Source organism: Dama dama, chromosome 32, assembly GCF_033118175.1.
Source record: "Dama dama isolate Ldn47 chromosome 32, ASM3311817v1, whole genome shotgun sequence".
Taxonomy (NCBI): domain Eukaryota; kingdom Metazoa; phylum Chordata; class Mammalia; order Artiodactyla; family Cervidae; genus Dama; species Dama dama.
This window is the reverse complement of record NC_083712.1, coordinates 37,824,523-37,843,196: the sequence shown is the minus strand read 5'-3', so window position 1 is coordinate 37,843,196 and position 18,674 is coordinate 37,824,523. Positions and strand designations below refer to the sequence as shown.

Below are 18,674 nucleotides of genomic sequence, written 5' to 3'. Positions count from 1 at the left end.
GAAAGGAAGCACTTCCAGAAGAGAAGATCCGCTATAAAAATAAGATTGTGATGGCTATTGCAGTTGAATAAGTTTTGAATCAAGGTCATAGAAATACATATACATCCTTATATATACATGCATATTTATATACATATACAAATATATGTGTACACATGTTCACATGTATGTGTGTATATATACACATATGTGAGAGAGTGTATGTGTGTGCGTGTGTGTGTGTGTGTATATATATACAAACATCTCTCTAAAACATGGAATGGATAAATCTAAAAATCTAGATCTAGGGTGGGCCCTCAAAAATTGCTTATGGAATGAGAGAACTACTGAATATGTGAATGCAACCAAATTAAAGGCACAGACTATTTTATAGAGTTATATGGCACATGAGCCATCAGTGGAGCTGATGACATTTTCAGAGGCTTGCTACCCAGGTTCTGCTATTTTGTGATTACTAGTTGTTCTCACTCGATAGCAGGTGGGAAGCCAATAAGAAAAATTCAGGGTGACACGGTAATATTTTCAAAAGGAATCCTTTCCACTCATGCTGAAATTGTTGGCCTGGTTTACAGGCTCAAGTGCAGGAGAGAGTTTGGGGGTCTCTTTATAACTTTTGGCAATTTAGGGCCCAGACCCTCCGGCTGTAGAGCCTGAGAGCCTAGGCAGATTGTCTGAGGAAGGCATCCCCTTGCAGCGCACAGATCTCTTTTTGACGTGCCAGTTGAGCTCCTCTGTTTACCCCCACATTCAGTAGGTGTAGGTACTTACTCTCAACCCAAAATAGAAACTAAGGAAGGCATTGAAGGTCAAATCAATCGGGATGGTTTTGTCTCGGTACGAAGAACAGCTTCTTACTGGGCTAGAAAAGAAACAATGACAGTTTATAAAGATGGACATCTTAAAAGACGTGACTACAGAGGACACAGTAAAGAGGATAGGTGGACAATTTTCTATGTATTTACCATGAATGGTCAGCCCAGACTCTTACGTGCACATCTCAAGGAAATTACTTTTCTCTTGGGAGGGGAGGTATGCATGAACAAAACCACTGCACTGTGAATGGAGCTGAGAAAAACAGAATTACCTGCTCCTCTTTTCATGGGGTGTGTTGGCTGCATCTCCATTTTATCAATGGGATTGAGAGGCACACAGGTTATGTGGCTTTTTATGGTTTGCAAGACCATCTGTCCAGCCAGGACATTCTGGCTTCAGGATACTTCTGAGAGAGAGCTACTCCAGGTCAAATGAACCGATCTGAACCAAATTCCAAGAAAATGTTCCTAATAGATCAGTAAGGAATTCACAAAGCAAAGATGACTAGTTTCTGTAAGATCTCTGAAGTCGCCTGACTTGTGTGGCCCTGTAATCTCACTTTTACTTTAGCTGGAACCCAATATAGTTCCCAGAGGATCAGCATGGAGTTGAGATTATGTTGGGTTGTGTCCCAGAAGCCGTCCTGACTGTGGCAGAGGTGAGGGGGATCCCTGCAGGGAAGAACACAGGATAATGTGCTCCTACGTTCCTGATGAGGTCTAGGTCTAGCATTTTCCTTTCTCAAGACCATCCAAACTTGTCTGGAATCTATGAGAAACCCTGAAATGCCTACCGAACGTCTGTTTCAACACCTAAGGAACCCAAAGGCACATACGGCCCACCTAGAGGGTGCAAAGAAGGGGTAACAGCTAGAGGCTTGTAGTCCCAGAAACTAAAACAGTCTTAGGCACAGCACCCCAGCTCCTAGCATGGCAGAACGACAGGATACAGGGGAAACACATGCATGTGTGTGTGTGTGTCTGTGTGTGGAGCTGGGTTTAGTACTTTCTGGGGGAAACAAAACACTTATCCTTTTTTATGAGCTTCTGTGCGTGAGTATCTGTGAAAGTATATTAAACACCATTCCTGAGAGAAAATTCCAAATTAGCTGGCAGCCTACTGATAAAAGCGGACAAGACTGACTGGGGAAATTTACTCACTCAGTAGAGTTGATGAAATAGATTATAAGAGACCCGATGCTTAGGACAAAGAAAAGGATCACCTGGAAAAAAAGAGAGAGAGAGAGAGAGACAAATGTACAGATCCATTCTGTTAACATGAACACAGATGAATAAACATACCAACAAAATTGTGTTTTCCCTTTTTCCCTTCCCTGTATATCCGTGGCCATTTTTTCAAACATTCATTCATTCATTCAAGAAAGATGGATTGGTTCAGACAAACGCTGTTTGAGTCCACCTGTATGAGATGCCTGGAGAAGCTGAATTCATAGAGTCAGAAGGTACCTTGGTAGGTGCTGGGAGAGGGGTGGGCGTGGGGGATGGGGAGTTCGTGTTGGATGGGAGCAGAGTTTCAGTTTAGGAAGGTGAAATTTGGGGAGATAGATGATGGTGAGAGTTGCACAACAACGTGACTATACTTAGGGCTGCTGAGCTTTACCGCTGAGTATGGTCAGGATCTTATGTTTTATGTTATGTGCATTTTACCACAATAAAAAATTAAGTAAATGAATAAAATTTTTAAAAAATTAAAAAAAGTTTGAACAAAAACTGATTTGGACCTTTAATATAGTCAATAAATGAACCTGTACCCTCCCACAACATCCCTAATTTTTACTTTCACACACTTCAGAATAAACAGTTGGTCCTTTTGGCTGCTCCTAAGGTTCTCTGAGCTATGGAAGTCCTATCGTTTACTCACTCACTCACCAAACATTTATTAAGTGTTTAATATGTGTTATGTACTTTATTACACACTAGAAAATGAGGGCCATGGGATACGGACTCCGAATTTGAATTGCTGGTGATGGTGGAGAAGAAACAGTCCCAAACCTGCCCCTTTAAAGGATGATCAGACTCTTGACAGGAGAGAATGTGCTATAAAGTGAGAAGAGAAAACGAGTGCTTGAACTTGCCAATGTATCTGGTCTGTAAAATAAGAATTTGTGGAATGCAATGAGAAATCTGCCCATTTAGAACCCTCAATGCATTTGGATGATGCATTTGCAGCCTCTGTGATTTTTCAGGTCTCCTGTACATAACCAGTTATTTCTTGTTTCCAAACATTAAAAAAAAATATGTTCAGTCCAGTGTAAAACTCAGAATTGTATTTACAATTAAAGCTTCACTCCCTTCCGACTCAGGTGTCCCTTGGACAGGCTACCTGTATTAGAAAAGTGGTCAGTGTCTTTTATCTGTTAACCTTTTTTGTTTTTTTAGTTCTTCTTGCCTTGTGACTAGGCTGCCTCTGGCCTCTAGAGACTTGGGATTCGTAGGTCAGTGTCAGGGAGTGAATCAAAAGGGGAGGGAGGAGAGGTAATAGCCAGAAATGTTGGACTTGGCTGGTGTTAGACCACTAGGCTCTCCCCCTTGGGCTCTCCAGGCAAGGGAGGTGTTTACTTTCCTGGGTTGATCCATTGCTCTGTAGAGATCCCAATTTAATTCCTATTCCTATTCAACAGCTATTTGTTTTGTACCTCTTATGCCCCAAGAATCATTCTGGGGATGGGGATATATCCGTCAAAAATATACACAAAGATCCCTGCCCTTATGGAGCTTAGGGTCTGGACATTGAAGTAATTAACACGTACCTTAGGTGGTATGTGAGAAGATGTGTGCTGGGAAAAGAAAGGAGAGCAACTGAAAAGATCAGAAGTGAGGGGAGGGGGCAGACTGGCTGCCATCTAGATAATATTTAATAGCTATGCGTCCCCACTGCGGTTCTCCTGAGCTGTGGAAGCATCTTCTCTCTGGCTGCTCACAACTCCTTTCTCAGTGTACCTCCCACTCCTATATTCTGCTGGGACTCCTCCCTCCAGATGCCTACTTGGGCAGGTTCAAGAAGACTCTCCCCCATGACCCACGTCTGGCCCACGGACCAGCTCGCTCACCCTTTGCCCCAAGAAACACGAGGACAACAGATTATCTTCAGGGTTGCCATCTCCCTTCACCAACGAACCGGACATCAGCTTCTGCGTCCCTAAAGTTCTAAGAGATGAAATCTGATCTTTCTAAGTGGTCTCTCACTTGCCAGGAGAGGAAAGCCTCATGCCCCCTCCTCCCTACCACCCTGCCACAACAAGAGCTTCCTCCAATTTCCAGTTTACTCTAATTTACATAGGATTGGTCAAGATGCTAAGACTTTCAAATGGTTTTCTTTCAACTGCTTTGTAAGTGGCAGAAGGGGTAGCTTACTGGGAGTTACTGACATCTATTTTTCTTGGGGTCTCAACTATTACTGTCAGTTCTATTTTAACATCTAAATCATGAATCGATGGAGACATCACTCAGTTAGTGGGTCTCATGGAGATATTCGGTTACAAATGTAGTCTGAAGCTCAGGAAAAAATGTTTGGGGTGAATATATATAGACTATATATAACAGTAGATTAATCATTATTAATAGTTTTCATGAAATATTTTTTCTTCTCCTTACATATGATTACATATTTTTCTCCAAGGCTTAATTCCATAAGTGATTATTTATGTGTAAATCATGTACTGACAAACCTCCAGAAACTCGGTGGCAAGGCCACATATTTATAGCAATCCACAACAATAGAAATTAACAAAAAAATAAATAAAAGAAGGAAACTTTAGCTTTATTCAAGAAGAACATCAACGTCATGCCACAAATGTAAAAAGGATGATCCAGAAATTATGTGCAACAAACAACAAAATGTGTACCAAACCAGAATAAGGCTCTGGGGGCTAACAGCTTGTGAAGGCTGTTCAGGTAAAAATGGGAGATATTCTGAGAAGACTTAGGAATTTCCCTTGGGGGGACCAGGGAGGAGCTAAGATGGTGGAGGAATAGGACGGGGAGACCACTTTCTCCCCTACAAATTCATCGAAAGAACATTTGAACGCTGAGCAAACTGCACAAAACAACTTCTGGTCGCTAGCAGAGGACATCAGGCGCCCAGAAAAGGAATTTCCCTTGGGTTGAAGGAGCAAAGTCTGGAAGTGCTGGCTGGCTGGGAGAGGTAGGAAGCCCTCCATCTGGGCTTGATTTCTACCTGTGTGTGTGCATGCTCAGTCTGTGGGACCCCAAGGACTGTAGCCCACCAGGCTCCTCTGTCCATGGGATTCTCCGGGCAAGAATACTGGAGTGGGTTGCCATTTCCTTCTCCAGGGGATCTTCCCGACCCAGGGATTGAAACTGTGTCTCCTGTATCTCCAGCATCGCAGGCAGATTCTTTACCACTGAACCACCTGGGAAGCCCCAGTGGGGCTTAAAACCCCTGTTCAGCTGGTGGATGGTTATGGGTGTCTTCAGAATGCAAACAGCCGCCAACGCAGTTGACAAGGGGCGCTGACAAGGGGTGCTATGAAAACTCTAGATCTTCCTTTGCGAATGTGAGCAGACAATAGAATACTGACAATTACACAGAAAGGATAAAAAAAAAAAAAAACAAACAGGAGGATCAGGCAGACAAAACAGATGAGATAACTTCCAGTGAAAGAGTGAACACAGAATATATAATCAAACATTTCAGAATTGTCATTAGTGTTCCTGGTGAGATTCAAAAAATCTGTGAAATAGTACTGGAGGATTGGAAGGCAGAGGAACATGGGATAACACAGGCAGTAACTGCAAAACGCTGTACCCCCAAGGTGCTGGGAGATCAACAAAGAAAGGTCAGGATTCTCCATATTTAGCATCTCACAAGAGGTGCCCGTTGGAGGTGGGCTTCAGACTTGGGAGGAGGCGTCCTGGATTGCTTAGTGAGCTTTGGTTCCAGCCCTGTTGGCAAAAACTGGAAATGGAAACCAAACATGGCTGCTGGACTGAAAAAACATTGATGAAGTGAGGCTGAAAAAAAACAGATGCAAAACACAGAAGGAGCGGTGCCCTCCCGGCTCCAGAGCACAAGGGAGCTGACAAGAGACCTGTGGCTGCTGAGCGCTGGCCTCGCGTGGCAAAGCAGAGGAGAGAGAGGGGATTCAGAGACCAGACAAGGACATGGCGTCTAGCAAGTATCCTTAAAGAGCTAGAACACTTTGGAACAGCACTTACAGAGATTTTGGGGGAAAGGACTACAAGCCAAGAATTCCAAACCCAACCACATTGTAGTTTACTTCTGAGAGCAACAGAAAAGAATTTTTGGACATCCATGAATTGAGAAAGTACACACCTATAATTCCCCTTGCAAATGAATATGGCAAGTACTCAAGAAAAAAAAAATAGAAAGTTAAAATAAGTTATGTAAGAAAAGTGATGCCTAATAAAGCAGGTAAAATTAATGGAATTTTTAACTCTAAAGAAATATTAAGCAGGAAATCTGACCAGTTGTACAATGCTAAAAGGCAAAAAAAAAAAAAAAAAAAACCACACTAAGAAACAGTGGCAATCTGGAACTGAATGTTCAGATTAATTCAACAATTTCAGGAAGGAAAGAGGGGTGGTGTGGAGGAAAAATATGCCAATGGTCTCATGGGAGAGCAGTATACAGATATAAAACATGCAGAGGTATGATTGGAGAGAAATATAGGTGGGGAGTTTGTTCTGAGCTTCATTTACTGAAATGGTTATGATATTCTATTAAAAATGGAAAAACTCAAGTCAAAAGATGCAAAAGATGAAGAAGGACATGGCAACCCACTCCAGTATTCTTGCCTGGGAAATCCCATGGACAGAGGAGCCTGGAGGGCTACACTCCATGGGGTTGCAAAAGAGTTGGACACGACTTAGTAGGAGAAGGGGACGACAGACGATGAGATGGCTGGATGGCATCACCGACTCAATGGACATGAGTTTGAGTAAACTCCGGGAGTTTGCGATGGACAAGGAGGCCTGGCGTGCTGTGATTCATGGGGTTGCAAAGAGTCGGACATGACTGAGCAACTGAACTGAGCTGAACCTAGTGACAAAGCAACAACAACAATTCCAACACTCACAAGGCCACTTGTGCATTGACTTCACCACAATTAATTCAGCCCAACTGCTAGAGGCTTGTCACTAACATTGAGAGGGGTTTAAACCAACAACCACATCCAAAACAGGTATGCAGAAAAGGTAGCCGAAATCCAGAAATCTGTCAGGGAAATACTAATAGTGGTCTGTTTGCTGTTCCATGGCTGCTTACAACATGGTCAAGGCAGTTGCAACACTGCAGTCTAAGTCACTTCACCTGGGAGGGTGGAGAGGCAGCAACGCTCCCCTTGACGCTGTGGGCTGATGGATTCAGAGCTCACAGGCCAGAAGCTAATGCTGCCAGGCAAACACAGGCCTCTGGGCGAAGGCGGCAGGGGCTGAGCCCAGAGCTAGGTAAAGCCCTCTGCCCTCTCTGGTCCAAAACAGCACTGCACATCCCTTCCACATACTATCAAGTTCTCAAAGTGTGATCTGAGGACTCATCCTCAGGAATCCCAAAGCCTTCTCAAGGGAAATCTGTGAGGTCCTTTATTTTCTAACTACAGACCTATGTGAAGCTGGGTTTTCTCAGTATGTTTCAAAACGACATACTGCCTGTAGAAGCAAATGTATTAGACCAGACAGTAAAGACATTTGCAAAATTATAAAAATAGTGCTACTCTTCTAATTAAGTTTTGGAAAATTTTGACTTTTAAAATAAATGCCATTTATATTACCCAAAAAATGCAAAAGAAATAAAATTAATAAAAACTAACAAATAAGGACCAGTTGGTAAAGAATCCACCTGCAATGCAGGAGACCCTGGTTTGATTCCTGGGTCACCAACATCTGCTGGAGAAGGAATAGACTACCTACTCCAGCATTCTGGCCTACAGAATTCCATGGACTTTATAGTCCATGGGGTCACAGAATTGGATACGACTGAGCAACTTTCACTCACTTCAACAAATAAGGAATGTAGATATCAGCCAACTGTCAGTATTTAGTACACCCATGACTTTGATGCTGGGAAAGATGGAAGGCAGGAGGAGAAGGGGACGACAGAGGATGAAATGGCTGGATGGCATCACCGACTCAATGGACATGAGTTTGGGTAAACTCCGGGAGCTTGTGATGGACAGGGAAGCCTGGTGTGCTGCAGTCCATGGGGTCGCAAAGAGTCAGACACAACTGAGTGACTGAACTGAACTGAAGGGTTTACAATACTCCTTGCAGCATTTTCAGGAAGGTTATTCACATTATATGAAAGAAGTGCAGTTTCGGAAAAAATAACTCGCTCAAGATGAAGTGAAGAAGCCGATGTTTTAAGTTCACATCTTTCAAAATTCTCAGTCACCATGTCATTTTGACTCCCCAATAAGATAAGGAACAAATATGTTACAAAGATCCTAGTTGTTTATCCGATACCCACTCTCCCCTCCTTACTAACAGACCTTCCATTTGTTTGTTTAAGCCACAGATATTTAGATACCCTATTATGCACTAAATTCAATCTCTAAATATTATAAAGACCAATGAAACGGATCACCATAAAGGAAAATAATTAAATTCTCCTGGTAAGTTAACAAACAAATGTATTCTTAAATCAATAAACACAAAAATCCAGCTACATAATATTTAAAGAGACACACATGAGAGGAAATAAGACATAAAGACTGAAAGAAGCTGGGCAAAGACATCCCAATCAAGTATGAATAAAAAGAAAGCAATGTTACATGCTAATATTATATCCTAAAATATCTCAGAGGTAAAAAAAAAAAACTGCAAACAGCCCACACTCAATGTGACAAAAAATACCCAGTCAATGTGACAAAAATGGGTATTTCATATTGGTAAAAGGCACTATCAACCAGGGAAATACAATAGGTAACTCTATGCATCAATTGATGTTATATAAGATAGCTAACTCTAAATCTGATAGAAATGCAAGATATTTTATAAAACTATAAAATCAGAATTGAAAAATGTTGACATGCCCTTTTCAAGCAGTCAGCAATTAATTAAGTGTTGGGAAAATACATATAACATAATTATAGTGCCTATATGTCAAACTATACACATTCTTTCAAAAGTCCATTACACAGTAATAAAAATTGACCATGTACTAGGCAACAAAGAATTTCCCCATAAATTTCTTCAACTAGAGATCATAAAGGCAGTGATATTCTTGGTCCATCAACTTCACCAAAATAGAAAAGAGAGTCTTCCATTCCTAAGGAAACAAAAGCACGCACCCCTCTTCTCGACAGATTACGAATCGAACAGGAAACCAAAATTAAAACTTAAAACAACTTGAAGACAAATCAGGCATTTCTAAAAACCAGAACATCACTTGCCAAGGCCTATGAGATGTGACCAAAGACGTGTTCCGAGGAAGAAATTTTTGTAAATGAAATTCAACTGAATATTACCTGTTGAAAAGCACTCAGACCAGACGACTGGCCAGCTGCAGGCCGCGCAGGCGCAGTGGGACCACGCGGGGCATGCGCAGTGCCGTGCTGTGGCTTCCAGGCTGCGCCCGGCCAGGTGAGACCGCCAAGGTCCCTGATTCAGGGATCCCCAGGTTGGCAAGAAAGACGACCGGTGGCAGTCGGCAAAGCTGACTGGGGAGGAAGTATGAGCGCGAGCTCGGGAAGACCAAGCTCATCCAAGCTGCCCCAGCGAGGAAAATAAGCCCTGTGATCAGGAAATTGGCCAACATGATGATTTAGGAGGAAACGAACTGCGGAATACGTGAACTGTGAACTTCCAGCTGTTCAAGTTGGTTTTAGAAAAGGCAGAGGAACCACAGATCAAATTGCCAACATCTACTGGATCATCAAAAAAGCAAGAAAGTTCCAGAAAAACATCTATTTCTGCTTTATTGACTATGCCAGAGCCTTTGACTGTGTGGATCACAATAAACTGGAAAATTCTGAAAGAGATGGGAATACCAGACCACCTGACCTGCCTCTTGAGAAACCTGTATCCAGGTCAGGAAGCAACAGTTAGAATTGGACATGGAACAACAGACTGGTTCCAAATAGGAAAAGGAGTACATCAAGGCTGTATATTGTCACCCTGCTTAATTAACTTATATGCAGAGTACATCATGAGAAACGCTGGGCTGGAAGAAGCACAAGCTGGAATCAAGATTGCCAGGAGAAATACCAATAACCTCAGATATGCAGAGGACACCACCCTTATGGCAGAAAATGTATAAGAACTAAACAGCCTTTTGATGAAAGTAAAAGAGGAGAGTGAAAAAGTTGGCTTAAAACTCAGCATTCAGAATACTAATATCACGGCAACTGGTCCCATCATTTCATGGCAAATAGATCGGAAAACAATGGAAACAGTGAGAGACTTTATTTTTTTGGCTCCAAAATTCACTGCAGATGGTGACTGCAGCCATGAAATTAAAAGACCCTTGCTCCTTGGAAGAAAAGATATGACCAACCTAGATAGCATATTAAAAAACAGAGACATTACTTTGCCAACAAAGGTCCATCTAGTCAAAGCTATGGTTTTTCCAGTAGCCATGTATGGATGTGAGAGTTGGACTATAAAGAAAGCTGAGTGCTGAAGAACTGATGCCTTTGAACTGTGGTGTTGGAGAAGACTCTTGAGAGTCCCTTGGACTGCAAGGAGATCCAACCAGTCAATCCTAAAGGAAATCAGTCCTGAATATTCATTGGAAGGACTGATACTGAAGCTGAAACTCCGATACTTTGGCCACCTGATCTGAAGAACCGACTCATTGGAAAAGACCCTGACCTGATCCTGGGAAAGCTTGAAAGCGGGAGGAGAAGGGGATGACAGAGGATGAGATGGTTGGATGGCATCACTGACTTGATGGCTACGAGTTTGAGTAGGCTCTGGGAGTTGGTGATGGACAGGGAAGCCTGGCCTGCTGCAGTCCATGGGGTTACAAAGAGTTGGACACAACTGAGTGACTGAACTGAACTGAAGTTATTGACCAGGACCCCAGGACAGAATGAGGAAGGTGTGGAAAGGAAGTAGTCTGAGAAGTACCACGCTGCTTCTGCAGAGGAGCAGAGAGACATTAAACTCCATTCCTGCACTCCCTTGCACGGGGCACTGAGAAACTGAGCCTGGGATTGGCTGGAACCCGTCCTCAAAGGTGCCACTTCCTAAGGTCCCTGTGATGCGAGCTGACCAGCGCGGTGGCTTCCTGGCCTCGAGAGGGAGAAGTACCTGTGGATGGTGTTGTCTGAGGAGTGTCACGGTTGCTGCTGCAGCCTTCTGGGAACCGCAGTGATGATCTAAAGGAAGCGGGATGAACACAAGATGGCCAAGGCCACCTGTACCCGGGGTGGGTACCACAGGTAGTGGGGGGAGAGCAGAGCCTCTTCTGCCCCTGGACACAATGCAGCTTCTACCACCTTAATCTATAGGTAAGGACTGGCCACCTGATGTGAAGAGCTGACTCATTTGAAAAGACCTTGATGCTGGGAAAGATTGAGGGCAGGAGGAGAAGGGGATGACAGAGGATGAGATGGTTAGATGGCATCACCAACTCAATGGACATGAGTTTGTAGAGACTCCAGGAATTGGTAATGGACAGGGAGGCCTGGCGTGCTATGGTTCATGGGATCGCAAAGAGTTGGACACGACTGAGCGACTGAACTGAACTGACAGACACACACACACACATACACTCACATATGACAGAGAAGCCTAGCCGGCTACAGTCCATGGGGTTGCAAAGAGTTGGACACAACTGAGTGATTAACACACACACACACACAGACACACACACACACACACACATATCATGAAACAAACTAGTTTTCCTTTGACAATTATTTTATTTTCAAATTTTAGTGCCTCTTGAATTTCTAAAACTAATTAGACTGTGTCAACCCACGCTTCTTAAAAACTCTTCAATGAGTTTCTGTTGCATTAGAATAAATCCTTCCATTTGAGCAACCTAAGCATTGCAGGGTCCTCCCATCTCTACTCAGACCTCACTGTTCTCCTACCTCCTGGCCTCTAACACAGGAATCTCATTTGGCGTTTGCAGTAATTTAAACCCTTACTTCCACAAGTCTCCTTTCTCAAACAGGAAACTTGTTCCTTCCCCTCTTTAATCTCTTTATTCTTCTCATTCTTCAGGTCTCAGCTCAAATCTTACATTTTCAGAGATTTCCTCTCAGATCACTGCATCTAATGTGGTCTAACTCCAAAAACACCAAAATTCTCAAACATACCCCTCATCATCCTCTCACTGATAACCATCTGAATTTATCTTTTCTGTTTATGTACATATTTATCATTTCTACCTCCACGAGAATTTCAGTCCCATAAGTCTAAGACTCTTGCCTGCATTTTTCACCATGTCTAGAAGATATGCTCCGCATGTAGTTGCAAACAAATATTTGTGGAAAGAAGGAAGAAAGGAAATTATAAAGGAAGAGTGGGTGGAAGGAAGGAGCCACTTTCCCCCACTTTTCATCCTTTCATACACACTTGCTTGGAACCCTCACAGAGAGTCTCAATTCTGTGCTTCAGTGCCAGACTATTCTGCTTCCTACTGTTCCAACTATTTAATCATAAACTGTGTCAGATCAAAAGAACCATTTTTCCGTCATTAAAGAAGTAATATATATTGGCATGTACTCAATGCTTATTCCTTCCCACCCACTCTCTATATGCAGTGCTTATAGATGGTGTAAGTTCTCTTCTGCCTCACCCCAGTCACCTTGACTACTTTAGTCCCAACATTGTCCACGTATAATCTAACATGATTTGAACACTTGAAGAGATCCTAACCAACAATTCCCTGATAAAATTTTTAAAAAAGAACCAGAAAAATCCTTCTCTAACAGGTCTTGGGGACAAGGATTTCAAACAAGAGACCAAAATTTTAGGAGAAAAAAAAAAAAAAATGAGAGGCACATTCTCAGATGATTCAGTATTCACTGCAGAGTTCATCAATGCAATTTTACTTATGTACTTTCAGTTTTAAAAGTTAGTTAGATCTGAATTAAGCAACAGTGACTTTTCTAGAAAAGAACGATGTATGATCACAAAAGACGATCATCGTTGGTTCACATACATCTCCTTCCACTGTGCCACCACGTGATGGCAGCACATCCCCACATTACAGATTCTGTTTTTGAATGTTTAAGATCAAACAATACTATTGAAATGATGATCAGGGTGCTATTCACTTACAGGGCGTCTGCTATTTCCAGACAATGGGGTATAAGTTTTCCCCGACATGGTCTTTTTCTCTCAAGGAGCCCATGGAGCAGTGGGGGAGACAGGCTTATGCACAGATAATTTTAAGAACCCTGGAAATGATAGAAACTTAGAGATGGGGACTCTTAGCTTAATACGATGGTTGTGGTTTAGTCACTAAGTCATGTCTGACTCTTTGCGATCCCTTGGACTGTAGCCACCGGGCTCCTCTGTCCATAGGATTTTCCAGGCAAGAATACTGGAGTGGGTTGCCATTTCCTTCTCCAGGGGATCTTCCTGACCCAGGGATTGAACCCAGGTCTCCTGCACTGCAGGCAGATTCTTTACCAAGAGAGCTAGAGAGATAAGGTAAAATTTCCCTGATGAGATGATGCCTGGATTGAATTTTGATGCATCAAAGTTTACCTGTATGAAAACAGGAAGTAAATGATAAATATTTAGAGGCAAAAAAGACCAGCTTTTTAAAATTTATTTTTAATTGGAGGATAATAGCTATACAGTGTTGTGTTGGCTTCCGCTGTACCACATTAATCAGCTATAAGCATACATGCATCCCCTCCCTCCTCAGCCTCCCTCCCAGCCACCCCCCCCATCCCACCCATCCTGATCATCACAGAGTACCCAGCTGGACCCCTTGTGCTATATAGCAGCTTCCCACTAGCTATCTGTGTTACATACAGTAGTGTGTATATGTCAATACTGAAGAAAGGAAGCTATTAGCATCCAAGGAGTGGGAAATGACCTGTCCCTTACAGAGCAGAGAATCCACAACAAACCAACATTATTTGAGCATCAGCTATATGCCCGGCACCCATCTACATTACAAAGAGAACAAACCATCTACTTACAAGGAGACCAGAATGCCCACAACCTTTGCCCTAATAAAGTTCTTCTGGTGGATAGACTGACAACAAATAGAAAATACAATGCCAAGTGATTCACTCCAAAGGAAAAAGCAAGCCGAATCATAAGTTGGAGAGTGTACATGCAGGGAGACAGCCATTGGGAGGTAGTGATGTTTTGGGAAAGGCCACCACGGAACAGCAGACGCCTTCACACGGACCATGCATCACAGTCGTGGCTAAAGTCTTTTAGCAAGTGGTCACTGGGAACGTACTCACCAATACCCGTCCGACCAAGGTCTGTGCTGAGAGCAGCATTTCTATACGATTATGAAAGTGGCTCCGGAAGGTGAGACTTCTTGAATGTTTATGTCTCATGTTGCCTGAATTAAATTCCTAGAAGCAAGAGAAAGAAATGGAAAGTGAGCTGGGTCTCAGAGGAAGTCATGGGTTTCATGCACGGTTGATGGCATCTCCTGCTGTGACATCAGCCAGAACGCTCTCCACCTTGTCCCACCCCGGGGAACCTTGAAGTCCCTTCTTCCATATTTCACAGGATGAATTTGACTCGATTTGCATTTTACTGCTCTTCTGCAGTATTTTCATTCTGAATCCTGCAGTCTTTGCCATGTCCGTCTCACAGTCTCAGACCCTTCACACAGACTCTGTCTTAATGATCAGGGTTGGGAGAAGCCAGCTTCTTTCTGCTCTAGGAATAAGTGTCTTATCCTTTTCCATCAAGATACATGGACAAAGAACAAAGATTACAAGTGGATTTCTAGGTGGTTACTTAAGTATCCACTTTTTTTTTTTTTTTTTTGAGTGAGAAAGAAGAGGGAAATGTTTAGCCATTTTATGTTGATTTTAGTTCCTTATCTGGTATCCTGTCCTGTTGAAACCATGATCCTTCCTCACGTTTATAAAATGCCTTTACTTATTATACAGTCTTTGGGTTCCGCATTTGCGGATTCAACCAACATCAGATGGAAAGTAGTTGGAAAAACAATTCCAGAAAGTTCCAGAAGTCAAAGCTTGAATTTGCGGGGTGTTGGCCACTAGTTACACAGTATTTACACTGTATTTGGTATTATAACTCATCTAAAAATGATTTGAAGTGTACTGAAAAGCATGCTCAAGGAATGTGCAAGTACTATGCCTTTTTATATAAGGGACTTGAGCACCCTCAGATTTTGTTGTGGGGGGATGTCCTGCAACCAACCCATTGCTAATATCAAGGGATGACTATATCTGAAATTTATAATAATCTTATGAGGGAGACAAAGTAAGTCTGATTAAATCCATTTTATACTGAAGGAAACTGAGGTATAGCAAAATTAAATGACATGCTCTTGGGCAAGCAATGAAAACAGGCTCGAGGCTGAATTAGCCTCTGGGTCTGTTAGTCTTGAACTAGTCCCCCAAAAGACACAAGTGAATGGGCATTGACCTCACCATGCAGACTAAGACCTCTGACTTTTAGAAAAGCTCATTTCATGTGGAGCTAGGCTTTTGAAATGATATAATTTCTCTATCTGTATATAAAGAAGTCTCATTAAATGACTATTTGATAGAGTTCGTATCTCCATCAATGATTGCCTCTAATACCTATGACTCATCCTGTGCATTCCTGGGAAGTTGTCTGGACATCAATTTTTTTTTTTTAAAGATATTCAATGGCATGAATATGGAACACTCATTTGAATTCCATTATAAAATCGAGGTGCCTTCTGTGGGAAAACAAATTGGCCCTAAGATATAATAAAATCGTACTTATGAATGTAGTAAATCTTTTAAAATGCACATTTAAGGAGAAAATTATGACTCTCCAAATAATTTTTTTAAAAGAACTTTCCACAGTACCTAGCTTTGTGGCATTTTTGCATTAGGCCAACATTCCCAAAGGCTTAGAGAAAAATACAACACTCTCAATTCAATTAGATCTAACAAATTATTAAGAAGTCATTCAATTGTTATCAAACTCTCTCCTCAGGATTTAAAAGCAGAACAGCACAGTCTGTTGGTTGCTAAGACCCCAATGATTAACATTTTGCAACATCTGCTTCCTATCTGAAGTGAAAGGTACCTCTGGACTGGAAGGCAGACATAAATTATATCAAAAGAAAGACATGAAAAATACAGCAAATGTTTGTGGACAAATAAATGGGTTCTCACATTTTTGTAAACCACAGAAAAATGAATATAATGGGGGAGAAGATACACTTCTGGAAGCAGAAGTCTAAGGAGACTAAATAATTCTACCAATTCAGTTGTGCACTAAAAATAAAATAAAGATAGAAGGCAGGTTCACTGTATCCACTACCCATTTGTGCATCCCAACAGTGTCGTTAAGCAGTCAGGACCCCAGGATTCTTTCCCCAGTTGTAATGCCACTGCTTGTTGTCTTTAATCTAGAAATAATTAGTAATAGCATTGGGGCTTCCCTGGGAACTCAGTGGTAAAGAATCTGCCTGCAATGTAGGAGACGGGCAAGACTCGGGTTCGATCTCTGGATGGGGAAGATCCCCTTGAGGAGGAAATGGCAACCCACTCCAGTATTCTTGCCAGGAAAACCCCATGGACAGTGGAGTCTGGGTAGACTGCAAGTCCATAAGGTCACCGAGTCGAACACGATTGAGCACACAGCAAACTCATTTAGCAAAAAAAAAAAAAAAAAAAAATCTATAAACTTCCATATTGGACACTTCTCAAATGCAGACACCTGAATTTCATGTGAGGACACTGCCAATGCCCTGAAAAAGTTACCAAGTTATAAGTTCTTTTATGTCAGTGGTTAGCATCAAGAGTCAGTACTTCAAGGAACTGTTCAAGATTAATTGCAAAACACAGTTGAAATGTGTTCTGTCCTGGAAATCAGAGAAATGAAGTTGGGGAAAAATAACTGAGAATGTTCAACCACTGGTACTAGAATAGCCATTATGTAGCATTTGAGTGTTTCTATTCCTTTAAGCCAGCTTCCCTGATGGCTCTGTGGTAAAGAATCCGCCTGCCAATGCAGGAGACAAGGGTTTGATCCCTGGGTTGGGAAGATCTACTGGAGAAGGAAATGGAAACCTAACCCAGTATACTTGCTTAAAAAATCCCTATGGACAGAGGAGCCTGGTGGGCTATAGTCATGGGGTTGCAAGGAGTTGGACTCGGCTTACTGACTGAAGAACAACAACGGTCTCTTAAGCAGAGTTTTCCCTGGATAAGATACCACGGCTCTTACCATCATCATTTTCCAGCTGCTATTCAACAGCGCCCACCCTTGCAAAGCTTGTTTGGGCATAAAATAGTGTCTCTGCATTTGTGGCTGAATGACACGTGCAACGTGTGCGTGGGTTTCTGCGGGTGTGTGCGTACAGCTCCATGTGTTGTTTTAATATGTATAAAAGACAGTGTATACTTCTGAGTACCTCAACCTCTTGCACGAACGATCCGGGAAAGGGAGCTTGACCCTGGTGTCTCTTCTGCCGCACTCGTGGTATCAAACACGACTGTCATTTAAAAATCCGAAATAGAGGCATAGACACAGTGGTATGTGCTTAGTCGCTCGGTCGTGTCCGACTCTTTGCGACCCCATGACCTGTAGCCCCCCAGGCTCCTCTCTCCATGAAATTCTCCAGGCCAGAATACTGGAGTGGGGGGGCCATTCCCTCCTCCAGGGGAATCTTCCCAATCCAGGGATCGAACCCAGTTCTCCCGCATTGCAGTCAGATTCTTTACCTTCTGAGCCACTAGGGACTCAGCATTAGTGGAGGTTTTTTTCAAATCAGTGACCTCTATTTCCAGAGCTAACATTCAGCATCATCCACATGAGGCACTGCTTCTCCCAGAGGTGGGAGAGGTGGCCTGGCCTCGTAGCCATGCCCTTTGGAATGACGGCCTGGGGTCCTGCCCCCCGAGCGGGGTGGACACCTTTCTAAATCACGCCACCACAGCTCTTAGCCTGGGAAAACTGGGTGATGCCTTTGTGGTCTTCTAAACACAAACGCAAGCCAAGCCTGTCTCTGATCTTTGTAACAGGGGAACTGACCAGGAAAATTCCCTTGTTCTTTTTCCATTTTTTAAAATTCCTCGCGATGAACCTGGATATGAATAAGATGAGGAATCCACAGAAGAAGATTACAGTGGAGGAAAGAATAAACACTGCCTGGATCTCAGTTGTACAAGATATTTTCACCGTGCCTTCCCCACGTCCATCCTTCGGCTTGGTTACAAACATCTTGAGACAGAACTGTTCCGGCGGCCTCCTCTGTGATGTCATGATCACATGGTAACGATTCCAGGAACTAGAGTTCAGTGCGTCAGGGTCCTAACCCCTTCATGCAGCAAGAGCAGAGGGGTCTGGTAACCAATGAGGTGCTGACTCACAGGATGCAACTGAATGAATAGCAGAAGGTCCAGGAAGTGGGTCTTCGGAAGACCAGAATTCTAGATGGGATGCTGTTACTGACCTTCTCCATGACCTTGAGAAAACTGCATCCTTTGTGGCCATGGTCAACCGGCCATCTATCTGGTTTGTGCAAGCAACTTTAGGACAACTCTTTTTTTGAGTGAGATGACCTTGAACCACTCATGAGTCTACAGGCTGACTCTTCTCCTGAGTGATACCACAGTCTCAGTAACCTCAGAGGGACAGATGAGAGAAGGACTTCAGGATTTTTGTGTATCCTCTCAATCAGAAAGACACAGAGTACAGATGTTGCAGGAGGCAACTTTGTGAGGGGGAATACTGGCTGATTGCTTTTGAGCT

General features: G+C 42.8%; 1 protein-coding gene across 1 annotated transcript in view; it reads right to left on the bottom strand.

The window, feature by feature from the left end:
* Positions 1–18,143, bottom strand: part of KCNU1 (potassium calcium-activated channel subfamily U member 1) — a 144,794-nt gene extending 126,651 nt beyond the window's left edge. Inside the window, exons 1-4 of the mRNA XM_061134852.1 lie at positions 17,955–18,143; positions 14,198–14,314; positions 1,974–2,035; positions 769–859 (exon numbers count right to left, since the gene is read on the bottom strand). Coding sequence (XP_060990835.1) covers positions 769–859; positions 1,974–2,035; positions 14,198–14,314; positions 17,955–18,143 — 459 coding nt within the window. The remainder of the gene's footprint in view (positions 1–768; positions 860–1,973; positions 2,036–14,197; positions 14,315–17,954) is intronic.
* Positions 18,144–18,674: the final 531 nt, after the last annotated feature.